This window comes from Sciurus vulgaris, assembly GCF_902686455.1.
Source record: "Sciurus vulgaris genome assembly, chromosome: 13".
Lineage (NCBI taxonomy): Eukaryota > Metazoa > Chordata > Mammalia > Rodentia > Sciuridae > Sciurus > Sciurus vulgaris.
Window position 1 is genome coordinate 85213238 of NC_136474.1, and position 26202 is coordinate 85239439.

A 26202-nucleotide genomic window follows, 5' to 3' on the forward strand; every position below is an offset into this window, starting at 1 on the left:
GCCCCCCTCCCTAACCCTAACTCTAACCCTAACACTAACCCTTCCCTCCCCCCCATTATGTGTCATCCTCCACTTATTAGCGATATCATTCGTCCTTTGGCTTTTTGAGATTGGCTTATCTCACTTAGCATGATATTCTCCAATTTCATCCATTTGCCTGCAAATGCCATAATTTTATCATTCTTTATGGCTGAGTAATATTCCATTGTATATATATACCAGTTTCTTTATCCACTCATCAATTGAAGGGCATCTAGGTTGGTTCCACAGTCTGGCTATTGTGAATTGAGCAGCTATGAACATTGATGTGGCTGTGTCTCTGTAGTATGCTGATTTTAAGTCCTTTGGGTATAGGCCAAGGAGTGGGATAGCTGGGTCAAATGGTGGGTCCATTCCAAGTTTTCTAAGGAATCTCCACACTGCTTTCCAGAGTGGCTGCACTAATTTGCAGCCCCACCAGCAATGTATGAGTGTACCTTTCTCCCCACATCCTCGCCAACACCTGTTGTTGCTCGTAAAATTAACTTTTAAATCTTGACAATAAGGGGCATTCTAATCTAAACCATTTAAGACATATGTAGTATTATTTAAATTCATTTTTATTGTAAACAAATGGGATACATCTTTCTCTGTTTGTACATGAAGTAGAGGCATACCATTTGTATAATCATACATTTACCTAGGATAATAGTTTTTGATTCATTGTTATTTTTTCTTCCCCCCTACCCCTCCCACCCCTCTTATCCCTCTATATAGTCCCTCCTACTTCCATTCTTGCCCCCTCCCACCCCCCATTATGTGTCACCATCCGCTTATCAGAGAGATCATTCATCCTTTGGTTTGAGATTGGCTTATCTCACTTAGCATGATATTCTCCAATTTCATCCATTTGCCTGCAAATGCCATAATTTTATTATTCTTTATGGCTGAGTAATAGTCCATTGTATATATACCACAGTTTCTTTATCCATTTATCAATTGAAGGGCATCTAGGTTGGTTCCACAATCTCGCTATTGTGAATTGAGCAGCTATGAACATTGTTGTGGCTGTATCTCTGTAGTGTGCTGATTTTAAGTCCTTTGGGTATAGGCAGAGGAGTGGGATAGCTGGATCAAATGGTAGGTCCATTCCAAGTTTTCTAAGGAATCTCCACACTGCTTTCCAGAGTGGCTGCACTAATTTGCAGTCCCACCAGCAATGTATGAGTGTACCTTTTCCCCCACATCCTCGCTAACACCTATTGTTGCTTGTGTTCTTGATAATTGCCATTCTAATTGGGGTGAGATGGAATCTTAGTGTAGTTTTGATTTGCATTTCTCTTATTACTAAAGATGTTGAACATTTTTTCGTATATCTGATGATTGCTTGTACATCTTCTGTGAAGTGTCTGTTCATTTCCTTAGCCCACTTGTTGATTGGGTTATTTGTATTCTTGGTGTAGAGTTTTCCGAGTTCTTTATATATTCTGGAAATTAGTGCTCTATCTGAAGTATGAGAGGCAAAGATATTCTCCCACTCTGTAGGCTCTCTCTTTGCATTGCTGATAGTTTTCTTTGCTGAGAGAAAGCTATGTAGTTTGAATCTATCCCAGTGGTTGATTCTAGCTTTTATTTCTTGTGCTATGGGAGACCTGTTAAGGAAGTCTGATCCTAAGCCAACAAGGTGAAGATTTGGACCTACTTTTTCTTCTATAAGACGCAGGGTCTCTGGTCTGATTCCGAGGTCCTTGATCCATTTTGAGTTGATTTTTGTGCAGGGTGAGAGATAGGGGTTTAGTTTCACTCTGTTGCATATGGATTTCCAGTTTTCCCAGCACCATTTGTTGAAAAGGCTATCTTTTCTCCATTGCATGTTTTTGGCACCTTTGTCTAGTATGAGAAAATTGTATTTATTTGGGTTTGTGTGTGTCCTCTATTCTGTACCATTGATTTACCTGTCTATTTTGGTGCCAATACCATGCTGTTTTGGTTACTATTGCTTTGTAGTAGAGTTGAAGGTCTGGTATTGCGATACCCTGTTTCACTCTTCCTGCTAAGGATTGCTTTAGCTATTCTGGGTTTCTTATTCTTTCAAATGAATTTCATGATTCCTTGCTCTATTTCTGTGAGATACGTCATTGGGATTTTAATTGGAATTGTATTGAATTTGTACAGCACTTTTGGTAGTATGGCCATTTTGACAATATTAGTTCTGCCTATCCAAGAACATGGGAGATCTTTCCAACTTCTAAGGTTTTCTTTAATTTCTTTCTTTAGTGTTTTGTAGTTCTCGTTGTAGAGGTCTTTCACCTCTTTTGTGAGATTGATTCCAAAGTATTTTATTTTTTTCGAAACTATTGTGAATGGGGTAGTTTTCCTAACTTCTCTTTCTGAAGATTCATCACTTATGTATAAAAATGCATCGGATTTATAAGCATTGATCTTATATTCTGCTACTTTACTGAATTCACTTATGAGTTCTAAAAGTTTTCTGGTGGAATTTCCTAGTTCCTCTAAATATATAATCATGTCATCAGCAAATAGGGATAGTTTGAGTTCTTCTTTTCCTATTCATATCCCTTTAATTTCCTTGGTCTGTCTAATTGCTCTGGCTAGAGTTTCGAGGACAATGTTGAATAGAAGTGGTGAAAGAGGGCATCCCTGCCTTGTTCCAGTTTTTAGGGGGAATGCTTTCAGTTTTTCACAATTTAGAATGATATTGGCCATGGGCTTAGCATAGATGGCCTTTACAATGTTAAGGAATATTCCCATTATCCCTGTTTTTTCTAGTGTTTTGAGCATGAAGGGATGCTGTATTTTATCAAATGCTTTTTCTGCATCTATCAAAATAATTATGAGATTCTTAACTTTTAGTCTGTTGATATGGTGAATGACATTTATTGATTTCCGAATGTTGAACCAACTTTGGATCCCTGGGATAAAACCCACTTGATTGTGGTGCACTATCTTTTTAATATATTTTTGTATGCGACTTGCTAAGATTTTGTTGAGAATTTTTGCATCAATGTTCATTAAGGATACTGGTCTGAAATTTTCTTTCCTTGATGTGTCTTTGTCTGGTTTAGGTATCAGGGTGATATTGGCTTCATAGAATGAGTTTGGGAGGGTTCCTTCCTCTTCTATTTCATGAAATACTTTGAGAAGTACTGGAAGGAGCTCTTCTTTAAAGGTTTTGTAGAACTTGATTGAGAACCCATCTGGTCCTGGACTTTTCTTTGCTACCAACAAAGAAAGGCGTTGATGACTTCTTCTATTTCATTACTTGAAATTGATCTATTTAAATTGTGTATGTCCTCCTGGTTCAGTTTAGGTAATTCATATGTCTCTAGAAACCTGTTTATGTCTTTGAGATTTTCTGTTTTGTTGGAGTATAGATTTTCAAAATAGTTTTTAATTATGTTTTGTATTTCACTCGTGTCTGTTGTGGTATTTCCTTATTCATTCTGAATTTTAGTAATTTGGGTTTTCTGTCTCCTCTTTGTTAGTGTGGCTACGGGTTTATCAATTTTGTTTATTTTTTCAAAGAACCAACTATTTATTTTGTTAATTTTTTTCTATTGTTTCTTTTATTGCAATTTCATTGATTTCAGCTCTGATTTTAACTATTTCCTGTCTTCTACTACTTTTGGTGTTGCTCTGTTCTTCTTTTTCTAGGGCTTTGAGCTGTAGTGTTAGGTTGTTTATTTGTTGTTGTTTTTTTCTTCTTTTGTTGAATGCGCTCCATGAAATAAATTTTCCTCTAAGTACTGCTTTCATAGTGTCCCAGAGATTTTGATACGATGTTTCTTTGTTTTCATTTACCTCTAAGAATTTTTTAAATTTCTTTCCTGATGTCTTCTGTTAGCCATTCACCATATTATAGCATATGATTTAATCTCCAGGTGTTGGAGTAGTTTCTGGTTTTTACTCTGTCATTTATTTCTAATTTCAATCCATTATGATCTGATAGAATACAAGATAGTATCTCTATCTTCTTGTACTTGCTAACATTAGCTTTGTGGCATAGAATATGGTCTATTATAGAGAAGGATCCATGCGCTACTGCGAAGAAAGTATATCTATTCTTTGTTGGATGGTATATTCTATAAATATAAATTTAAGTCTAAATTATTGATTTTGATATTGAGATCTATGGTTTCTTTATTCAATTTTTGTTTGGAGGATCTGTCCAGTGGTGAGAAAGATGTGTTAAAATCACCTAGTATTATTGTGTTGTGGTCTATTTGATTTCTGAAATTGAGAAGGATTTGTTTGATATACATGGATGAGCCACTGTTTGGGGCACAGATATTTATGATTGTTATGTCTTGCTGATATATGCTTCCCTTAAGCAGTATGAAATGTCCTTCTTTATCCCTTCTGACTAACTTTGGCTTGAAGTCCACATTATCTGATATGAGGATGGATACTTGTTGGGACTAATGACACGTTAACTCAGGTTGACTCCTTACTCCCTGGCGAGTAAGGAAGATCAAGGCCTCAAAGGCGGTTTCAATAGTTAATGATGATAAATCGGACCACCATCAGGGATTGGTTAACAACAGTTCCGTGAACGTGATCAGCTCCTGCTTGCCATATAGTCCTATGGGACTCTCACCTGTGTGAATGCCCCCTACCTTGCTGACCTTTAAGCTGATTGGTTCCCACCTAGCCCCCACCCTACATAAAAGCTGTGTGATTTCCTCAGTAAACAAGATTCCTGCTGTGCCTCGTGTGCTGACAGACCTCCCGGCTCTGGTGTGTTTCTTTGCCACCGACACTCATCATACTGCTCAGCCTCATATTCTCCTTCGGCGGGCCCTGAGGAGGTACATCGGACCTTGTTGCCCAACAGGGAGCAACAGATACTCTGGCTTTTTTGCTGTGTCCATGTGCATGGTATGTTTTTTCCCATCCTTTCACCTTTAGTCTGTGGGTATCTCTTTCTATGAGATGAGTCTCTTGCAGGCAGCATATTGTTGGATCTTTCTTTTTAATCCAATCTGCCAGTCTATGTCTTTTGATTGATGAGTTCAGGCCATTAACATTCAGGGTTATTATTGAGATATTATTTGTATTCCCAGTCATTTGGCTCATTTTTTTTTTTTTTGACGTGACTTGGTTTCTCCTTTATTTGGCTGTTCCTTTAGGGTGGTTCCTCCCTTTGCTGATTTACATCATTGTTTTTTATCTCTTCCTCATGGAATAGTTTGCTGAGAATGTTCTGTAATGCTGGCTTTCTTTTTGTAAATTCTTTCAGCTTTTGCTTATCATGGAAGGATTTTATTTCGTCATCAAATCTGAAGGTAAGTTTGGCTGGGTATAAGATTCTTGTTTGGCATCCATTTTCTTTCAGAGCTTGAAAAATGTTGTTCCAGGCCCTTCTAGCTTTTAGGGTCTGGATTGAAAAATCTGCTGATATTCTTATTGGTTTCCCCCTGAATGTAATTTGATTCTTTTCTCTCACAGCCTTTAAAATTCTGTCTTTATTTTGTATGTTAGGTACTTTCATTATAATGTGCCTTGGTGTGGGTCTGTTGTAATTTTGTATATTTGGAGTTCTATAAGCCTCTTATACTTGGTTTTCCATTTCATTCTTCAGATTTGGGAAATTTTCTGATATTATTTCATTGAATAGACTGTTCATTCCTTTGGTTTGTTTCTCTAAGCCTTCCTCAATTCCAATAATTCTTAAATTTGGCCTTTTCATGATATCCCATAATTCCTGTAGATTCTGTTCATGATTTCTTACCATCTTCTTGTTTGGTCAACTTTGTTTTCAAGACTAAATATTTTGTCTTCAATATCTGAGGTTCTGTCTTCCAGGTGTTCTATCCTATTGGTTATGCTTTCTATGGAGTTTTTAATTTGGTTTATTATTTCCTTCATTTCAAAGATTTCTGGTTTTTTTTTTTCCAATATCTCTCTTTATTGAAATGTATTTGTATTTGCTCTTTTAACTGTCGATTGGTGTGATCATTCAATGCCTGCATTTGCTCTTTCATCTCCTCATTTGCTTCCCTGATTGTTTTAATTATGTGCATTCTGAACTCCCTTTCTGACATTTCTTCTGCCATGCTGTCATTGGATTTTATTGCTATACCGTGTAGGTTTGTTTGGGACATTTTCTTCCCTTATTTTCTCATGTTGCTCAGGTATCTACCCCTCTAGTAGTGAAACTCTGGAATATTGCAGATTTCCTCTATTGACTAATATTGTCTATGTAGATTTCCAGTAACTCACCTCTTAGCCTTCAGTAGCCTGAAGTCTTGGAGGAACTTGATAATGTGGTGCTCCACTAGGAAGTTGCCCCTCTAGGGGTGGTGGCCTTCAGGTGGGGTATATTCCCTGTCAGTGGGCAAAGGCACCTCCACTTGTTGACTGATGGTCAGCCAAAGGGGGACTAGACTGCAGACTGGGGCACGTCTGATCTGGGCCTGTGTCTCTGGTTCTACTGCCCTGGTGGGAAAGCCTTGCCCAGCGGGGAAGACTCACCCGGTGGGGAAGTTTCGCTGGGCAACTCTCCTCTGAGCAGTTCCCTTTGGTCCAGAACTACCACCTGAACTGGGAAGCCCTCCTCTGTGATGTTCCCAGGGGTCTTGATCTACTGCCTGGGCTGGGGAGCCTGTCCCTGTGAGGAACTCCCTCTCTGAGCAGCCCTCCTCTGCTACGTTCCCTGGGGACTAGAGCTACTGCCTGGGCCTCAGACCCTCACTCTGTATCAAAGCCTCTTGCTGTGCAGCGCTCCTCTGCAATGTTCCCGGTTGACTGGATTCTCAACTCCTGCAGGGGATTCTCACTGGGCCACTGTACTCCACGAAGTTCCCTGCGTTTCGGGACTACTGCCCCATCCAGGGAGCCTGACCAGTGGGAAAGACTCACCCGGTGGCTCTGAATTGGTCCCGAGTCTCTCAATACCTCTTCTTGACTCCTAGGTCTTGTCAAAGGTCCTCTAGCCTCCTGTAGGTGTCTTGGGAAGAGAGCTGCCCTTCCAATGATGATGGCCACACCCTCAGGAATAATTTGAAATGACTGCACCAGCCTATAAAGAGGCGTCTGGCTAGCTCCACGATGCAGGCGGGCTGGTTGGTTTGGCGGCTTGCTCCCGATGGCAACAGATCTCAGCGTGGTGATCGGCGGGGTCCCTCAGTGATGGTGTCTGTGCTTGGCCTGGTGGTTGGATGGGTTGGCTGCCAGTCGCCTAGGCCTAGCTCCGCAAGGCAGGTGGGTTGGGTGCCCGCCTGCTACCTCTGCGATGCAGGTGGCCTGACTCACCTGCCAACTCACTCTGCAACTGTGACCCACCCGTGATGGCACCGCCCCCGGTGCAGGGGTCAGGTGGGGTCCCCATGTGTAGTATTCTTAAATAATTTTTTGCAGAAATGATCTTCAGATGAAGTTTCTCTAACTGAAGGTCCCAAATAATGGAGACGTCCAAGTGTGTGTGAAGGTATGTATGTGTACACACCCTCCCACACACATTCTTTTATACCTTCTCACATCAAATTACCCATGCCTATTATAAAACATCATTAAAATTAGCTTAATATCTTAGAGGAGAAGAAAACCGTATCATTTAAAACTACAATAACAACAAACAGTGTGAAATGCATGGTTCCCAATCACTTGGGCACTTTTATAAAATGGAAATAGAATTCTTTCTTACTTTAAAATTATATGAACATTTGCCCAATGCAGTGGCACACTCCTGTAATCCCAGATGTTCAGGAGCCTGAGGCCGGAGGATTGCGAGTTCAAAGTCAGCCTCAGCTAAGGAGGGTGCTAAGCAACTCAGTGAAACCCTGTCTTTAAATAAAATACAGTAGGGCTGGGGATGTGGCTCAGTGGTTGAGTGCTCCTCAGTTCAATCCCTGTACTACTACTACAACAACAACAACAACACACACACACACACACACATGAAAGGAAAAGACTAATAAAAAACATAGTGGGGTAAGAGTTGGGAAGAGTCAAAACTTCAGTATGTATCATTAGACCTTTACTTATTTTCTGGCACTAGGGGTTGAACCCAAGAACTCACACATACCAGGTAAGTGCTCTATAACTAAGCTACAGTCCCAGTCATTTTTTATTTTATTTGTCCAGGTTGGCCTCAAAGTTGCCATTGCCCTCTCTGAGGCTCCTGATTAGTAGGATTACAGGTTTTAGCTTTGCACCCAGCATTATGAGACTTCTGATAGTGTAAATTCCAAATGTGTGGCATTCTAAATTATTTTACATAAGAAGGTGACAGTTACTTGAAATTTCTTTTTTATTTTTTAAAATATTTTTTTTTTTATTTTTTCATTTTTAAAAATGGGAATAGGTTCATTTCTAATGCTAACCCAGAAAAATGTACCCATAATATTATCTACAATAAAGAGAAGTATGTCCACGGCCAAAGCAGTTCCTCAGGAAAGCAACCTGGCCTGCCAAATGTGCTCTCCATCACCACACCTTGCCCCTCCCCAACTCTGACATGCTAATCAGCTGTTTATGTCCACGATACCTGGGTACTTACCGCTTCATCAAACTTTGCCTGTTTTATATGCAATCTTGCTTTTCTTAAAATGTCTAGCTGCTTAGAATCAGAGAGCAACCTACAAAAGAAAATGTTTAAAGTGTTTTCTAATTTCAATGATATTTGTTCTTGATTTTTATTCTTTTTTTTTTTTTAATAGTGGTGCTGGGGATTGAACCCAGGGCCCTGTGCTTGTAAGGTAAGCATTTTACCAACTGAGCTATCTCCCCAGCCCCTTGATTTTTATTCTTGAAAAGAATAAAATAGTGAAAATTGAGAAAACAAAAATAAAACAAAACCAAGTAAAAATGAAAGAAAGAAACCTTAAACTAAATTATATTGCTTCTGGGTATTTGAACTCTTCTAAGAAATAGCTTACAGTTAGATCTAGTTTTCTTGACCCAAAGTTTCAACTATCAAACTACACTATGAAAATCACATAAACCATCTTTCTGAAGAAATGTTAAGACTCTGACAAAGATATTCTAGTTAAATCAAAGTAATTAATGGAATACAGAGTAAATGGCAGAAATTCTGTTACTAAGCCCTCCTGTATGGTAGACATGACACACACGACAGAGCCATCAATGTGTTTTTCGTCCCCAATCCAGACAGAACTTAATGGAAGTCAGCGAATAATCTGAACCGACTATTCTAATTTTGATAGACTACTAATGATGCTCTCCTTCTATTCAACTTAATTTCCCATTATCCCAAATGTATACCTTTTGCTAAATAATGATTAAAGTCTTGTTCTTCACCTATCACATATTCACATCTGAGTTCTTATTTGTAAAGATTTCCTTTTCTCTACTTTCTAAAATCAAATCTCATCATTCTTTATGGCCCACTCCAAATCTCACCTCACACAATTAACACTTTTGTGTGGTCTAATGGTCAGTTTATTTTCTTTCAATTAAATTATAACCTCCATTTGGATCAAGATAATATCCTATACTTCCATTGATTTTTACAATAATACTTAGCCAAGTGCTAAGCACATAAAATAAATTAATAAATCTTAATTGGTTAAAATGCTATCAAAATATTGTAAACCTAAGAAAGGAAAATAAATAAGAGAATGGAATGCACTGCCATTCTTAAATTATCTAAGGATTTGCTAAATTAAATAAAAAGATGAAAAGAAAGCTCGTCTGAAACCAATTACTTAAGCTAACTTAATAGGCCTCAAGTATTTTGCAAAAGAATTGCAAAAAAATTTAGATTTTTAAAATAGGGATTCAACCATATCACATCATTTAATATCCTATTTTTAAAAAGATCTAAAGAAACATGGCAAAATATTAACCTGCTATGGGTAGAAGAATTTTTGTTATAATCTATATTCTTTTCAGCAAGCTTCCAATATTTCTTAATTAAATCTTAAAATATGTTAATAAGGGAATATGTTCATACATGTAAATAATCATACATGAGATATATTGGCAATGCACAATAAACTAGAATTTACCTTCAGAGGAAAAAAAAACTGTAAGGTTGGAATGTGAGAGGAAAGGTAACTTTTATTATTGTGCAATTTTTATTGTGTGCATATATTATTTTTCATGAATATTTTACCAACCAGCTTTTTAAAATAAAATATTTAAAACATTAAAATCTAGCCATAGCTCTGGCTATCTCACAGAAGCTTGGGCATATCAATATTCCCATTAGAAACAACAGAAAGTCTAATAAAATAAATTAAAAATCAATCTGAAGGTACCAAGACAATCAAGAATTAAAGGGATAAGATCCTAAAGGGAAGAAAACCACAAAAAAGTAACCCAACTTTCTAATCAGGACATCTGCCATTTTTATTCTTGGCACAATCCAAAAGGGTGAGAATTTGGACTATAGTTGCTGCCCAGAGGTAAAGAATACAATAGGGGCTTTGGCAATCTTACAACACTGGAGTGATAAAAAATAAAGTTTATAGCTGCCAATTCAGGCAGGAATTGAGGAACTAAAAGGCAAAAGAATAAGAAAATAATTCTGGATTAAAAAAAAAACACACATAAAAGATCTCCTAGAATTACTTCTAGAAGAATTACTTGAGCAATTTTAACACTTAACATTCTAACATTTTAACACTTTTTAACACTTTAACATTCTAAGGTGAAATGGTTTTGTTGTTGGTGTTGTTTGTTTGGTAATGCTGGGCTTGGAACCAGTGGCCTCACACAATTTTAAGCAAGTGCCCTTCCACTGAGCTACATCCCCAGCAAAAGAAGTCAGGTGAAAATAAGAACATACTGTATGAATGTACAGTTCTGAACTTTATCAGAAATAAGCATGACTACTTGATGGTATTTATAAATCCAGGTTTAGATCTGGAAGGGGTATAAAGGAAACTTGTAGGTGGCATATTGATCCTTTTTTTTTGGGCTGCTGGGGATCGAACCCAGGGCCTTGTGCTTGCAAGGCAAGCACTCTACCAACTGAGCTATCTCCCCAGCCCCTTGATCTATTTTTTGATACAGATGTTTGTTACAAGAGTGTATATTTTGTACAAATTCACAGTTACACATTTAAAATTTATGTACTTTTCTTTGTTCAAACTATACTCTAATAAAATTTACCTTAAAACTTGATCAGTTTTGAAACAGGTTGGATAAATGGAAGACACGCCATTTTCTTTCACATATTGTAATAAAGAGACTAAGGTAATACTGAGAACTGATTTAAAGTAAAATTGAAAGTCAAAGGAATTTCTGAAGAAAAAATAGCTACAATGACAGCCAACAGGAAGTTTTATCAGTAAGTTTTACAGCCTTAGGAAGTTTCATCAGTAAGTTTCACAGCCTTAGGAAGTTTTATCAGTAAGTTTCACAGAGACCCAGGACACAGTTCCTTGTGCCCAGACCTCCTCAGAATTCATCCATCAATCCATGAAGATCAAAATATTCATTCTAAACCCAAATAACAGGCACTTTACCATATCCAAGCACTTTACCATTTTATTACTAAAAGTTATAACTGCTGTATAGTGTTTTATTATTACACATGAATATAACACATAGATTATTTGTTCCATGGGACAGAAAAAGTATCTACTTCTCAAAGTCACAACTTTCAGGGGTGATTCTATTTATTTGAATGGATAGTCAGACATTTTTCAACCTAAAATTCCTAGATGACACATAAAAGTTACATTTCTACTTAAATTGCTTAATACTGTGTATTAGTTTTATTTCAACTAATACTTCTTTTATAATACACTTAGAATTCAATAACAGACTTTTTATCATTTTCCTCTTAATGAATACATCTGCTTAGAATTTCCTTGCTTCTATGTTGATGGCACAAAACAGTGACAAAGACATTTGGAGAGGATTCAGAATAATAGCAAGATCAATTAAAGAGCTGAAAATTAACTTTCTTTAAGGGAAGACTGGAGAAACTAACTAACCTAATATGGGAAAGAAAGGTTTCAGGAATAAAAATATATTCTCGGATACTAATAAGGAAGAATTTGACCACCTATTCTACCTTTTGGAAAGTAAACTGACTTACTTGGTGTAAGAATTTTTGTTCAGAGACTGTTTTCATTAAACAAAAGCAGTTTAAACATTGACATTTAAGAGTTTGGGCAATGATATAAACTAATTTCCCTCTGTATCTGTATTTCTACTTTTCCTGAAATAATACAAGTTTTAGAGATGATGTTGTATAATGATACATTATTCATCTACACTTTAAATAAAGTCTCTGGAATATCTGCAGCATTAATTAGTTCTCATGTCCTTATAAAGAGTAAGACAGTAATGGAATGCACATTTTTTATGAATACAAAAGAGGAACAAAAACCCTTAATAATTGTTGAGTATTTTACTAAGTTTTTTTTTTGCTGCTGTGACTAAGAGGATCTGACCAGAACAATTTTAGAGGAGGAAAAGTTTATTTGAGGGCTCACAGTTTCAGAGGTCTTAGACCATAGAAGGTTGGCTCCATTCCTCAGGACTTGATGTGAGGCTGAACATCATGGCGGAGGAGTGCAGCAGAGGGAAGCAGCTCACATCAAGGTGATCAGGAAGCAAAGAGACTTCCTTTGCCTGATACAAATACCACAAAGCCACACCCTACCACTTTAGTTACCACTCAGTTAATCCCTTATCAGGGGATTAATTCACTGATTGGGTTAAGACTCTCACAACCCAACCATTTCTCCTCTGAACCTTCTTGCATTGTCTCACACGTGAGCTTTTGGGGGACACCTCACATCTAAACCATAACACTGAGTAATAAAAATATACTGTCAGATGAAGGACACTATGGTGACACTTGGGTGAAAGACACAGCACATTACAAACTAAATGGCAGAAAAGGCTATCATAATATTAATTTACTGATATGGACTTTCCAAGAGAATTTCCATTTATTCCGTAAGCCGAACAGAGTTTTCAAAATCAGGATGAAAATAAGAGTTAGGAAACTGAGGGATAATAGAAAGTACTGTTACACACTGGATCCAAGGCCATTTTAATTTCTAAATTAAGATGAGAGTTTGAGAGCAAGTTAATTTAACAAGGAATATGACATTATTCAAATCTATTCAGTTTTTTTAGTTTTAGATATTAAGAAGAGAGAGTGTGGAATATCTAAAAAAATTACTATGAGGGATATCTAAAAAAAAATTTAACTTAATGTCCTGTTAGCACAATGAGTTGGGTAGTGAGATTTCAGATAAAAAAGGACACTTGAATGGAGACAGAAGGAAACTTGGCCTTCACACAAAGAAGACCTAATATTTTCGTTGTATATTAAAATTCATCACATCTTTTGTGACTATAAAAATGGGAAGTAAGCCAAAACTCTAGAAAAAGATTTTTTAAAATTATCTTGTGAGCCAAGTATGAACTCTAACACAGAATGTTATAGAGATTTAAGCATTCAAAAAAAATATTTCCATAAGCTGAGGGTACAGTTCAATAGTACAGCACTTGCCAAGCACGCATGAGGTCCTGTGTTTGATACCCAGCACTGCAAACAAAAAATTTTTCACGAAGTTATGATATAAAACTTGCTAGCTTACCTCACTGACAACTCCTTATTCAAAGACAGAATATATTCTTCACATGAAAATTTACTGTCTACATTACGTGGAATGGTCACTAAGATCAGACTTTGAGAAAGTAAACAAATGTATTTATTTATTTTGGTACCTGGGATTGAACCCAGGGGTGCATAACCACTAAGCCACACCCCCAGCCCTTTTTATGTTTTTTTTTTTTGTTTTTGTTTTTTTGAGACAGGGACACACTAAGTTGCTAAGGCTGGCTTTGAACTCACAATCCTTCTGTCTCATCTTGCGAAATCTCTAGAATTACAGGTGTGCACCATTGCACTCAGCTGAGAAAAATTATTAAATATATCACAGCAAAATCAGCAATGGTAGATTGACACTCTAAAGATCAAGCATTCCATAAAACTCTACTAACATTACTTTATTTACTGTACTGTGATGTATATGAGACCTAAAGGTGCTTTAAAAAATTTACTAAATTTCATTAATTTACTAAAAAAACCTGATAGCACTGCCTTAAAAAAAATAAATGAACTAAACAGTATAGTATTTGAGGCAGAAGGAATGATGAGAAGAGCAGATTAGGAGTTAGAATCTCTGGGTTCAAATTCCAGCTCTACATATTACTGGCAGGAGGACTGGGAAGTCTTGGTTTTATCACTCATGTAAACCAAGTAAACCTTGTTAACCAAGTAAAACTTGTAACAAGTAAACCTTGTTTCATTCAATTAGCTGGGTTTTGGGAATGATTTTTGTAAAATGCAAATCTGACCATGCCTTAAAATCCACCATTTTGAGGACAAAGTACAAATCCTTCATCTGCCCACCAGGACAAACCTGGCCCTGCTTAATGTTCTCTTTTGCTCTTCAAATGCTCAACCGAAGCATACTACATTCTTCTCCAAAATATCTTTGAACATTGTTGTGTTTTTCCCATAGTCTCATGTTCCAACAGGCAAAATTATATTCCTTTGTTTACTAACAAACTTTACTTTTGCCAGGTGGGGTGGTGCATATCTGTAATCTTAGCAACTTGGGAAGCTGAGGGAGGAGGATCTCAAGTTTGAGGACAGCCTTGGCAATTTAGCCAGGCCTTAAGCAATGTAGCGGGACCTGTCTCAAAAGAAAAAATAGAAAGGGCTGGGAATGTAGCTCAGTGGAAAAGTGTTCAATTCCCAGTACCACCCACCAAAATAAAAACAAAAACCAAACCAAAACGAAAAAAAACCCACACAAAAACGTTACTTCTTTCTTTACGTGTCTTTCACATAGGCTATGTTCCAAAAAACTAGGAACTGCAGAAGAAATGCTTCCCTTGTAAAAATATATTTCTCTACCAAAAAATAATAATTTGTAGTAATTGATAACTTAAAAAAGGAAAGAATTAAAATCACAGACCACAAATCCTACTCATGTTGCATTTTTAGTTCAATTTCCTTCTGTCTCTCACATATGAATTTTTAAATTAGTTACGTATGACAGTAACTAATGTACTTTGATACATCATATATAATGGAGTATAATTTCTCATTTTTCTGGCTATACATGATGTAGAATTCCACCAGTCGTATAGTTATATATGTACATAGGGTAATAATGTCTGATTCATTCTACTATCCTTCCCATCCCCAGACCCCCTCCCCTCCCTTCATTCACCTCTACCTAATCTAAAGTAACTCTATTCTTCCCTGGCCTCCCCCATTACGAATTAGCATCCGCATATCAAAGAAAACATTCAGCTTTTGGTTTTCTGGGACTGGCTTATTTTGCTTAGCATGATATTCTCCAGCTTCATCCATTTACCAGCAAATGCCATCATTTCATTCTTCTTCAAGGCTGAGTCCACGGTGTGTGTGTGTGTGTGTGTGTGTGTGTGTGTGTGTGTGTATACATTTTAAACATATCACATTTTTCTTATCCATTCACCTGTTGAAGGGCATCTAATTTGGTTCTGTAGTTTAGCTATTGTGAATTGAGCTGTTATAAACATTGATGTGGCTGCATCACTGTAATATGCTGATTTTAAGTCCTCTGGGTATAAACCTAGAGGTGGGATAGCTGGGTCAAATGGTGGTTTCCATCCAAGTTTTCTGAGGAATCTGCATACCGCTTTCCATAATGGTTGCACCAATTTGCATTCCCAACAGCAATGTATGAATGTACCTTCTCTCCCACATCTTGCCAACACTTACTTTGTCTATATTCTTTATGACAGGCATTCTGACTGGGGTCAGATGAAAACTAAAGAATAGTTTTGATTTGCATATCTCTAATTGCTAAAGATGTTGAACATTTTTTCATATATTTGTTGACTGTATTTTTTCTTCTGTGAAGTGTCTATTCAGTTCCTTAGCCCATTTATTCATTGAGTTATCTGTTTTTTTGATGTTCAGTTTTTTGAGTTCTTTATATAGCCTGGAGATTAATGCTGTATCTGAGGTGCATGTGGTAAAGAATTTTTCCCATTCTGCAGGCTCTCTTCACATGATTGGTTGTTTCCTTTGCTGAAAAGAAGCTTTTCAGTTTGAATCCATCCCAGTTATTGATTCTTGATTTTACTTTTTATGCTTTAGGAGTCTTGTTAAGGAAGTCAGATCCTAAGCCAACATGGTAAAGATCTGGGCCTACATTTTTTTCTATTAGGGTCTCTGGTTTAACACCTAAGTCTTTGATTCACTTTGAGTTGGGTTTCGTGCAGGGAGAGAGCTAGGGGTTTAAATTTATTTTGTTACATGAAGACTTCTAATTTTCCAAACACCATTTATTGTATAGGCTATCTTTTCTCCAGTGAATGTTTTTGGTCTAGTATGAGATAACTGTATGTGGGTTTGTCTCTGTGTCTTCTATTTTGTACCTATTTTGTGTCCGTTTTGGTGCCAATACCATGCTGTTTTGTTACTGTGGCTCTGTAGTACAGTTTAAGGTCTGTTATTGTGATGCCTATTTCTTCACTCTTCTTGCTAAGGATTGCTTTGGCTATTCTGGGTTTTTTATTTTTTAATGAATTTCATGATTGCTTTTTCTAGTTCTATGAAGAATGTCATTAGAATTTTAATTATAATTGCATTAAATATAGCATTAAGTATAATGCTTTTGATAGTATGGCCATTTTGACAATATTAATTCTGCCTGTCCAGGAGAATGGGAGGTTCTTCCATCTTCTAAGGTCTTCTTCAATTTTTTTCTTTAGTGTTCTGTAGTTTTCATTGTAAAGGTCTTTTACCTCTTTTGTTAGACTGATTTATAAGTATTTTATTTTTTTTGAAGCTATTGTGAATGGGGTTGTTTTCCTAATTTCCCTTTCAGTAGGTTTGTAACTCATGTACAAGACTGTGTTTGATTTATGGGTGTTGATTTTATAACTGCCACTTTGCTGAATTCATTTATGAGTTTTAGAAGTTTTCTGGTGAAATTTTTTGGCTCTTCTAAATATATGTCATCAGCAAATAGTGATAGTTTTGAGATCTTCTTTTCCTATTCATATCCCTTTAATTTCTTTTTCCTGTCTAATTGTTCTGGCTAGAGTTAAAGACAATGCTGAATAGAACTGGTGAAAGAAGGCATCCTTGTCTTGTTCCAGTTTTTACAGGAAATGCCTTCAATTTTTCTCCATTTAGAATGATGTTGGCCTTGGGTTTAGCATATATAGTTTTTATGATGTTGAGGTATGTTTCTACTATCCCTAGTTTTTCTAGTGTGTTGAACATGAAGGGGTGCTGTATTTTGTCAAATGCTTTTTCTGCATCTATTGAGATGATCATATGATTCTTGTTTTTAAGTCTATTGATGTGATGAATTATGTTTATTGATTTCTGTATATTAAACCAGTCTTGCATCCCTGGGATGAACCCCACTTGATTGTGGTGCACTATCTTTTTAATATGTTTTTATATGTGATTTGCCAAAATTTTATTTAGAATTTTTTTGAATCTATGTTCATCAGGGATATTGGTCTGAAGTTTTCTTTCTTTGATGTCTCTTTGTCTGGTTTTGGTATCAGGGTGATATTAGCCTCATAGAATGAATTTGGAAGGGTTCCCTCCTTTTCTATTTCATGGAATACTTTGAGGAATATTGGTATTAATTCTTTGAAGATCTTGTAGAACTCATCTGAGAATCTATCTGGTCCTGGTCTTTTCCTGATTGGTAGGCTTTTGATGGCATTTTCTATTTCATTACTTGTAATTGATCTGTTTAAATAGTGTATGTCCTTCAGTTTGGGTGGATCATCGCATATAAATTTTTAATGTAGCTGTAATTTACCCAAATATGTAACTTCAAAACTTATATATTATTTATTATTTTGTTATAAACATCATGCTGACACATTATATCTGAAAACAGAATGTTCAGTGGTATTTTACAGCCCATATAGTGCATATATTACTATTGGTCGAGTATATAGTTTTCCACTTTTATAATTATAATCCTGTGATCAATATCTTGGAGAAAAGACCATTTAGTTCCTGAAAATATAATCACTTGGTTAAAAGTGATTATATAAAGCAGAATCACTTGGTTAAAGATTATAAATACTTTAAGGTTCTCCATGTGTGGAATTCAATCTCCAAAAGAGTGTCTATACACATTTAGAATGCCAATAGCAATTTGTAGCCAGTTAGTCATATCAGCTTCCAAAAATTTGAAAATTTAAAAAGTAGAAAGCAGGGTTGGGGTTGTAGCTCAGTGGTAGAGCACTTGCCTAGCATGTGTGAGGCATTGGGTTTAATTCTCAGCACCACATATAAATAAAGGTCTATCGATAACTAAAAAATATATATATTAAAACAAAAAAAGGTAGAAAACAGAATGACCATGCAGTGGCACATGCTTGTAATCCCAGCAACTTGGGAGGCTGAGGCAGGAGGATCACAAGTTCAAGGCTAGCCTCAGCAACTTAGTGAGACCCTTAATAAATTAGCAAGACCCTGTCCCTAAATGAAAAATTTTAAAAAGGGCTGGGAATGTAGCTCAATGGTAAAGCATTCCTGGTTTCAATCCCCAGTACCAAAAATAAAATAAAACAAAAGTGGAAAACAATATTTTCAATTTGAATTTATTTTTCTTCAATGACTAGTAAGGTTAACTGTTATATTTTTTTCTATTGAATAATAAAATTTTGAGCACAGGCCTTAAAATGGATGGTTAATAAAGCTGTAGAATTAAAATTTCTTTCACTATTTTAAAATAGGATAAACCCACCTTTCTGACATAATCATGCTATAACCTAGATTCATTTAATTCAATCATGGTATAAATTACATAATGGTGAAAACATTCTTTATAATAAAGACAATCTAATCTCAATAAATTAAAGATGATTAATAAATTCCATCTTTATTATAATTATACAACAGAATAATGGAATAATTGTATTTACAAATGCTCCCTTCTAAGTTTGTTTTATTTGTTTATTTTGTGGTGCTAAGGATTAAACCCAGGGTCTTACAGGCAAGCTCTCTACCACTGAGTTATACCCCTAGCCCCAGTAAGATTCTACCATTCTTGACTACTTCAAAAATCAGTGTTTTATTCCCATAATACATAACTAAGAAAGAATAGTTTAGAAAATCTGAATTATATATATATATATATATTTTTTTTTTTTCAACTACTGGGGATTGAGCTCAGGGGTAATGTACCACTGAGCTTTACTCCCAGTCTTTTACTATTATTATTATTTTAAATTTTGAGGCAGGGTCTTACTAAGTTGCTAAGGTTGACCTTAAACTTGAGAGCCTTTTGCTTCAGTCTCCCTAATCACTGAAATTACAGACTTGTGCCACCAAGCCTGGCTTTTAATAATAATTCTTAAATATAAAGATATTATAAAATTTGTAAAACTTACTAGTTGGTGATTACACACACACACACACACACACACACACACACACACACACTTATTTATTTGTAGTTTATTTAGTTGTTTGTTTTTGAGAAAGGGTCTTGCTATGTTGCCCAGGTTGGCTTTCAACTCCTGGGCTCAAGTGATCCTCCCTCTTTAACTTAAGTAGCTGGGGCTACAGGTGCATGCCACCACACCCAGCAAGAACTATATATTTTTAAAGTTTGCAATTAAAATAGCATGAGAAGGGCTGGGAGTATAGCTCAGTGAGCGAGCACTTTCCTCACACATGTGAGGCCCTGGGTTTGATCCCAGCAACAACAACGAACTGCAACATCACAATAAAACTTGTAAAATGTCCTTATTTTGAAATTTGTGGAGATGGGAGATGGGTGGTAGACTTTGATTATTTTCTTCTGCTCCCACCCTGTCAGACATTTGGCAAAATGGGGAAGAGAAATCATCTCCTGGAGGCCAGCCAGGAGGAATGCCCAAAGAACTCCTAAGTGATTAGACCACAGAGCGAGCACCAATTAAAACCACTGGGCCACACAAGGTTTTACATTTATAAAAGGAATTTTGGAACAGATGGGGGTCCACAAGAGATCACTAAAAGAAAAAGGGACAACATAGAGTCACTGCATAGACAATTCTTAGAAAACACAGTGTGGCTCAGGGTACAGCTGAAGCCTCTCATGTGGCCTTTGAGATCAAGGAAAGAGAAAAGAGGGGAGAAGAGCTCATTCAGGCCAATGTGGAGAAGAATTCTCCTTGTTTTTTTGCATTACCAATGTGTGTTTTGAGTCATTAAAATATTTTAGTAAAAATTTTAAATATACACTAAATTCTATAAACCCCATTATTTCTAGAAACGTGACATTTCATTATTGCATCTAGATCTATTGTCCCTTTGCTATAATACACTTTCTTTAATACACTTAACATGAAAAAAATAAGGCAAAGAAAAAAAAAAACTATAACATTTCTTCTATTTGGCTTTAAAATAAGTCATCATAAAAAAATTACTAAAACATAAGTACACAATGATGTTTGATTTGAAATGTAGAGTTCCTCCCCTCAATGTAAAATGAATTTCCAAGCACAATTCAAAACCAATATTTAAAAGCATTTTCTACTGGACACTGTGGTGTATCCCTGTAGTTCCAGTTTTTCAGGAAGCTGAGGCACAGACCGCTTGAGCACAGGAGATGGAAGTCAGCCTTGGCAACATAAAGAGACCATGACTCAAAAAACAACAAAACCAAACAAAAAGTACTTTCTTCTGTATCAGCTCCTCACAATAGGCTTTCTCTCCCCTGACCTCAGCTCCTCACTACTTCTGTCCCTCCTTCAGTGGGGTGCTCTAGCCTGGCTCCCAAATGGTGATGGTGTACAACTCTTCCCATTTCCTGCTGGCTTCTCCTTGATGGCTTGAAATTGGTCATAGCATGAAAACTGGTCCATGCTACCAATCAGGGCCATTTTTCTCCTCTTAGAGCGCCCATGGAGTCCCTTGTCCAACACTTACCAGGGTAACACTGCCATACTTTTCTACTTTATGTGTCACATAATTACCTATCTCAGACCTACTAGAGTCTACAGCAATTAGCATCAAGTTAATTTGAGTAGGTACAGTACTGCTATTATCCTATAAGTGTGCTGAGCTGGAGATTTCTGGCCTTTATATCTCACATTCCTCTCAGGAGTAGCAACAAGAAATACAAAACCTTGTTCTTGAGACCTTCTTTACTGGACTTTTCTAGTTTCTATAAACCTCTATCTCTGTTGCCAGCGGTTTTGGTGCTCCTCAAGAGTTCTTATAAAGACAAAGTATCATATCACTCATGCTACACTGAACTACTTACCACATGGTACTGTAATTTTTGCTATCTCTTTATGTGTTTCCATTAGAATTTGGATCCAAAGAAGGCAGGCACCATGTCTACCTTTGTAAGAAACCATAAACATTTGTTAACTGAATCAGTGCAGGTTATTTGTTAAATGAAACACTGCAGGTTATTTCTCTAAAAATACAAATGTGAACTGTTACCTTCTGTCAAATTTGAATAGTGTCCCTTCAAAATATATGTGGAAATCCTAACTCCCAGTACCTGTGAACATAATCTTATTTTGAAATAGGGTCTTTGAAGATTGCTGTAGTTTAGATCTGGAATACCCTCAAAGGCTCATGTGTTAAAGGCTTGGTCCTCAACTTAGCAAGCCTAAAAGGTGGTGGAAAGCCAAATGAGGTCTAGTAGAAGGTTTTAGGTCATCAAGAGTGTGCCCTTGAAAGGGATTGTGGGATACTAGTCTTTTTATCTTTGCTTCCCAGGTACCATGAAGTGAGCAGCTTACTTTGCCTTGCACTTCCCACCATGATATACTGTCTTGCCATATGCTCAAAAGCAATGGGGCCAATCAGTCATAGTCAAAATAAACCTCCTTCTTTTTAAGCTGATTTATCTCAGGTATTTTGTTATAGTAATGGAAAGCGAACACAGAGATATAATCAAGCTAACATGAATTAATATTGTATTAGAGTGGACCCTAAGTCCAATGGCAGGAAAAAGTATTTGTGTCTCCGTATATCTCCCACACAGGGCAGAAGGCCATGTGATGACGAAGATGGGAAGAATGATACAACTACCAGGCAAGGAACACTGATAATTGCAGGAGTCACCAGAAGCTAGGAAGATGCAAAGAAGGAGTCTTACTTACTGCTTTTGAAAGGAATATGGTCCTGATATCACCCTGATTTTGGACTTAAAGCCTCCAGAACTGTGAAAGCATGAATTTCTGTTGTGGTAAGCCACCCAGGTTGTAGTATTATGGCAAATTAGGACGTTGATTGATATACCTTCCTATCACCTGCCAGTGTTTAGGTTGCTCAAAAAGAAGTCAAGAAAATAACAGAATGAATCAAACACTGTTACCCTATGTAAACGTATGATTACACAAATGGTACGCCTCTACTTCATGTACAACCAGAGAAACAAGTTGTACCCCATTTGTTTACAATAAAAAAAAAGAAGTTAAGGTTTTTTCCATAGTTAATCTTCTTTTTTAATCTATGCATGGTTACAGATATGAATAAACTAACAGAATATTAACTTAATAAGCAAAATGCTTGAAAGGCAACATTTCTACATAGGAATTTATAAGCAAAAATTTCCTTTATCAACTAAAGTATTTTTTAGTGAAAACATCAAGTTTTAATAGAATCTATAACCAACATGCTATGCTTAAGTAAAAACAAAGAGAAATTAGTTCTGTCTTAAATTGTGCACCATTTGTTGATATAAATTTAATATTTTTCATTTCATGGTTATTTAAACATTATAGAAGAAAGTAAACTACATTTTAGTATTATAGAGTTTTATCAGTAAGTCAGGGAAAACTAGTGTTTGGAGGACACAATTTCCTTAAAATACTGCCCTTCGAAGTTTTATCTTTCTTACTCTGATTTTTGTTACCAAAAACATTTCACTTGCATGTACACATGACCCATATTTAATGAAACCTGATCTTTCCTTTTTAGATTATCTATTTAGATTACATAAAAAATATTTAAAGACAGAGAAAAAAGGACAAAAAAGTATTTCTAAGACAATTTGCATTCCTTTAGAATGAACAATGGTAGAAAATCACCTTTCAAGCAATGTGAATAAATTAATATTTTCCTATGTATGTACATAATTTATAAAAATAAAAATTTTATAAAAATAAAAGTTTTATTTTAAAGATAAATTTCAATGTTGAAGCAGAAAATTACAATTCTTGCAAATAACTAGTGAATCAGATTAGTGAAGTGATAGAAAGGTTCACATTAAAACCAATATTTAAATTTGGCCTAAGGAAGGAACTATAATATATATCAGCTTAAACTATTTTTTTTGTTTTTTTTTGTAAATTATTTATTTTGTTAATTTTTCCGATTGTTTCTTTTGTTTCAATTTCGTTGATTTCAGCTCTGATTTTAACTATTTTTTGTCTTCTACTACTTTTGGTGTTGGTCTGCTCTTCTTTTTCTAGGGCTTTGAGCTGTAGTGTTAAGTCGTTTGTTTGTTGATTTCTACTTCTTTTGTTGAATGCACCCCATGAAATAAATCTTCCTCTAAGTACTGCTTTCATAGTGTCCCAGAGATTTTGATATGATGTGTCTTTGTTCTCGTTTACTTCTAAGAATTTTTTTATTTCCCTCCTGATGTCTTCTGTTATCCATTCATCATGTAATACTGTATTATTTAATCTCCAGGTATTGGAGAAGTTTCTGTTTTTTTATTCTGTCATTTATTTCTAATTTCAATCCATTATGGTCTGATAGAATACAAGGTAGTATTTCTATCTTCTTGTATTTGCTAACAGTAGCTTTGTGGCATAAAATATGGTCTATTTTAGAGAAGGATCCATGTGCTGCTGAGAAGAAAGTGTATTTGTTCTTTGTTGGATGGTATATTCTATATAAGTCGGTTAAGTCTAAATTGTTGATTGTGTTATTGAGATCTATGGTTTCTTTATTCAATTTTTGTTTGGACGATCTATCCAGCGGTGAGAGAGGTGTGTTAAAATCGCCTAGTATTACTGTGTTGTGGTCTATTTGATTTCTGGAATAGAGAAGGATTTGTTTGATGTACATGGATGAGCCAATGTTCGGGGCATAGATATTTATGATTGTTATGTCTTGCTGATTTATGCTTCCCTTAAGCAGTATGTAATGTCCTTCTTTATCCCTTCTGACTCGTTTTGGCTTGAAGTCCACATTATCTGAAATGAGGATGGATACTCCAGCTTTTTTGCTGTGTCCGTGTGCATGGTATGTTTTCTCCCATCCTTTCACCTTTAGTCTATGGGTATCTCTTTCTATGAGATGAGTCTCTTGCAGGCAGTATACTGTTGGATTTTTCTTTTTAATCCAATCTGCCAGTCTATGTCTTTTGATTGATGAGTTCAGGTCATTAACATTCAGGGTTATTATTGTGATATGATTTGTATTCGCAGTCATTTGACTCATTTTTGTTTTTTGACATGATTTGGTTTCTCCTTTATTTGGCTATTCCTTTAGGCTAGTTCCTCCCGTTGCTGATTTGCATCATTGTTTTTCATCTCTTCCTCATGGAATAGTTTGCTGAGAATGTTCTGTAATGCCGGCTTTCTTTTTGTAAATTCCTTTAGCTTTTGTTTATCATGGAAGGATCTTATTTCATCGTCAAATCTGAAAGTAAGTTTTTCTGGGTATAAGATTCTTGTTTGGCTTCCGTTTTCTTTCAGGGCTTGGTAAATGTTGTTCCAGGCCCTTCTAGCTTTTAGGGTCTGGATTGAAAAATCTGCTGATATCTGTATTGGTTTCCCCTGAATGTAATTTGATTCTTTTCTCTCACAGCCTTTAAAATTCTGTCTTTATTTTGTATGATAGGTATTTTCATAATAATGTGCTTTGGTGTGGGTCTGTTATAATTTTGTATATTTGGAGTCCTATAAGCCTCTTGTACTTGGTTTTCCATTTCATTCTTCAGATTTGGGAAATTTTCTGATATTATTTCATTAAATAGATTGTTCATTCCTTTGGTTTGTTTCTCTAAACCTTCTTTAATCCCAAAAATTCTTAAATTTGGCCTTTTCATAATATCCCATAATTCTTGTAGATTCTGTTCATGATTTCTTACCAGCTTTTCTGTTTGGTCAACTTTGTTTTCAAGATTAAATATTTTGTCTTCAATATCTGAGGTTCTGTCTTCCAGGTGTTCTATTGGTTATGCTTTCTATGGAGTTTTTAACTTGGTTTATTGTTTCCTTCATTTCAAGGATTTCTGTTTGTTTTTTTTCCAGTATCTCTGTTTATTGAAATGATCTCTTGCTTCCCGTATTTGCTCTTTTAACGGTTGATTGGTGCGATCATTTAATGCCTGCATTTGCTCTTTCATCTCCTCCTTCAATGCCTGCATTTGCTCTTTCATCTCCTTGTTTGCTTCCCTGATTGTTTTAATTATGTACATTCTGAACTCCCTTTCTGACATTTCTTCTGCTGTGCTGTCATTGGGTTTTATTGATATAGTATCTAGGTGTGTTTGGGACATTTTCTTCCCTTTTTTTCTCATATTGGTCAGATGTCAGTGGGACTCTGTGATATTGCAGATTTCCTCTATTGGCTTATAGTGTCCCTGTAGATTTCCTGTATATCACCTCCCAGCCTTCAGTAGCCTGAAGTCTTGGAGTAACTTGATAATGCAGTGCTTCTGAAGAAAGCTGCCCCTAGCCCGCTACTGGTTCCAGGGCTTGGAGTTGGCTCTGTGTGGAAAGGCTCTCACTGGGGGGTCTACTCCAAGAAGCTGGCTGTGTGGGAGGAGCCCACCGCCAGAGTGTGCAGGGCTGCCTGGGGAAGACTCTTGCTGCCCTGCCCTATTCTAATAAGCCGCCCGAATCCGGGCCTGCTGCCCAGGCCGAGCTTCATCAAGTGGGGGAGACTCAACTCGTGGCTCTATTTCAGTCTGAGTCTCTCAATGCCTCCCCTTCTTGAATCCTGGGTTCTGGAGCGACTGGAGATGCAGTCACCCTCTAGTCCGCCATCTTGGATCGCCCCGTGGAAAAAGCGGCCAGAGGGGGCAGGTCGGCCTGGAGAGGTCTCTGGCTGCCCTGCCCTGGTCCCAGAGGCTGCCTGCGGGTCGGAGGTCTCCGCTGGCTTGGGGACTTGTGGCTGGCTCTGTGTAGAAAGGCTCTCACTGGGCGGTCTGCTCCGAGAAGCTAGCCTAGAAAGGCGCTTCCCGCCGGAGGGAGCCGGGCTGCTTGGGGAAGTCCCTGCCTGCCCTGTCCTGGTCTCTGAAGCAACCTGTGGGTCCC

The 26202-nt window shown here is 36.6% G+C and overlaps 1 protein-coding gene and 1 long non-coding RNA gene across 2 annotated transcripts in view; both read right to left on the reverse strand.

Annotated features, from left to right (window-relative positions):
• PIGN (phosphatidylinositol glycan anchor biosynthesis class N) overlaps positions 1–26202 on the reverse strand; it is a 119865-nt gene that overhangs the window by 48323 nt on the left and 45340 nt on the right. Inside the window, 1 exon segment of the mRNA XM_079109048.1 lies at positions 8501–8579. Coding sequence (XP_078965174.1) covers positions 8501–8579 — 79 coding nt within the window.
• Positions 9722–13851, reverse strand: LOC306642909. The gene is made up of 3 exons (XR_013758721.1): positions 11303–13851; positions 10979–11271; positions 9722–10885 (listed from the first exon to the last, which is right to left on the reverse strand). It is a non-coding gene; the product is annotated as an uncharacterized lncRNA (long non-coding RNA).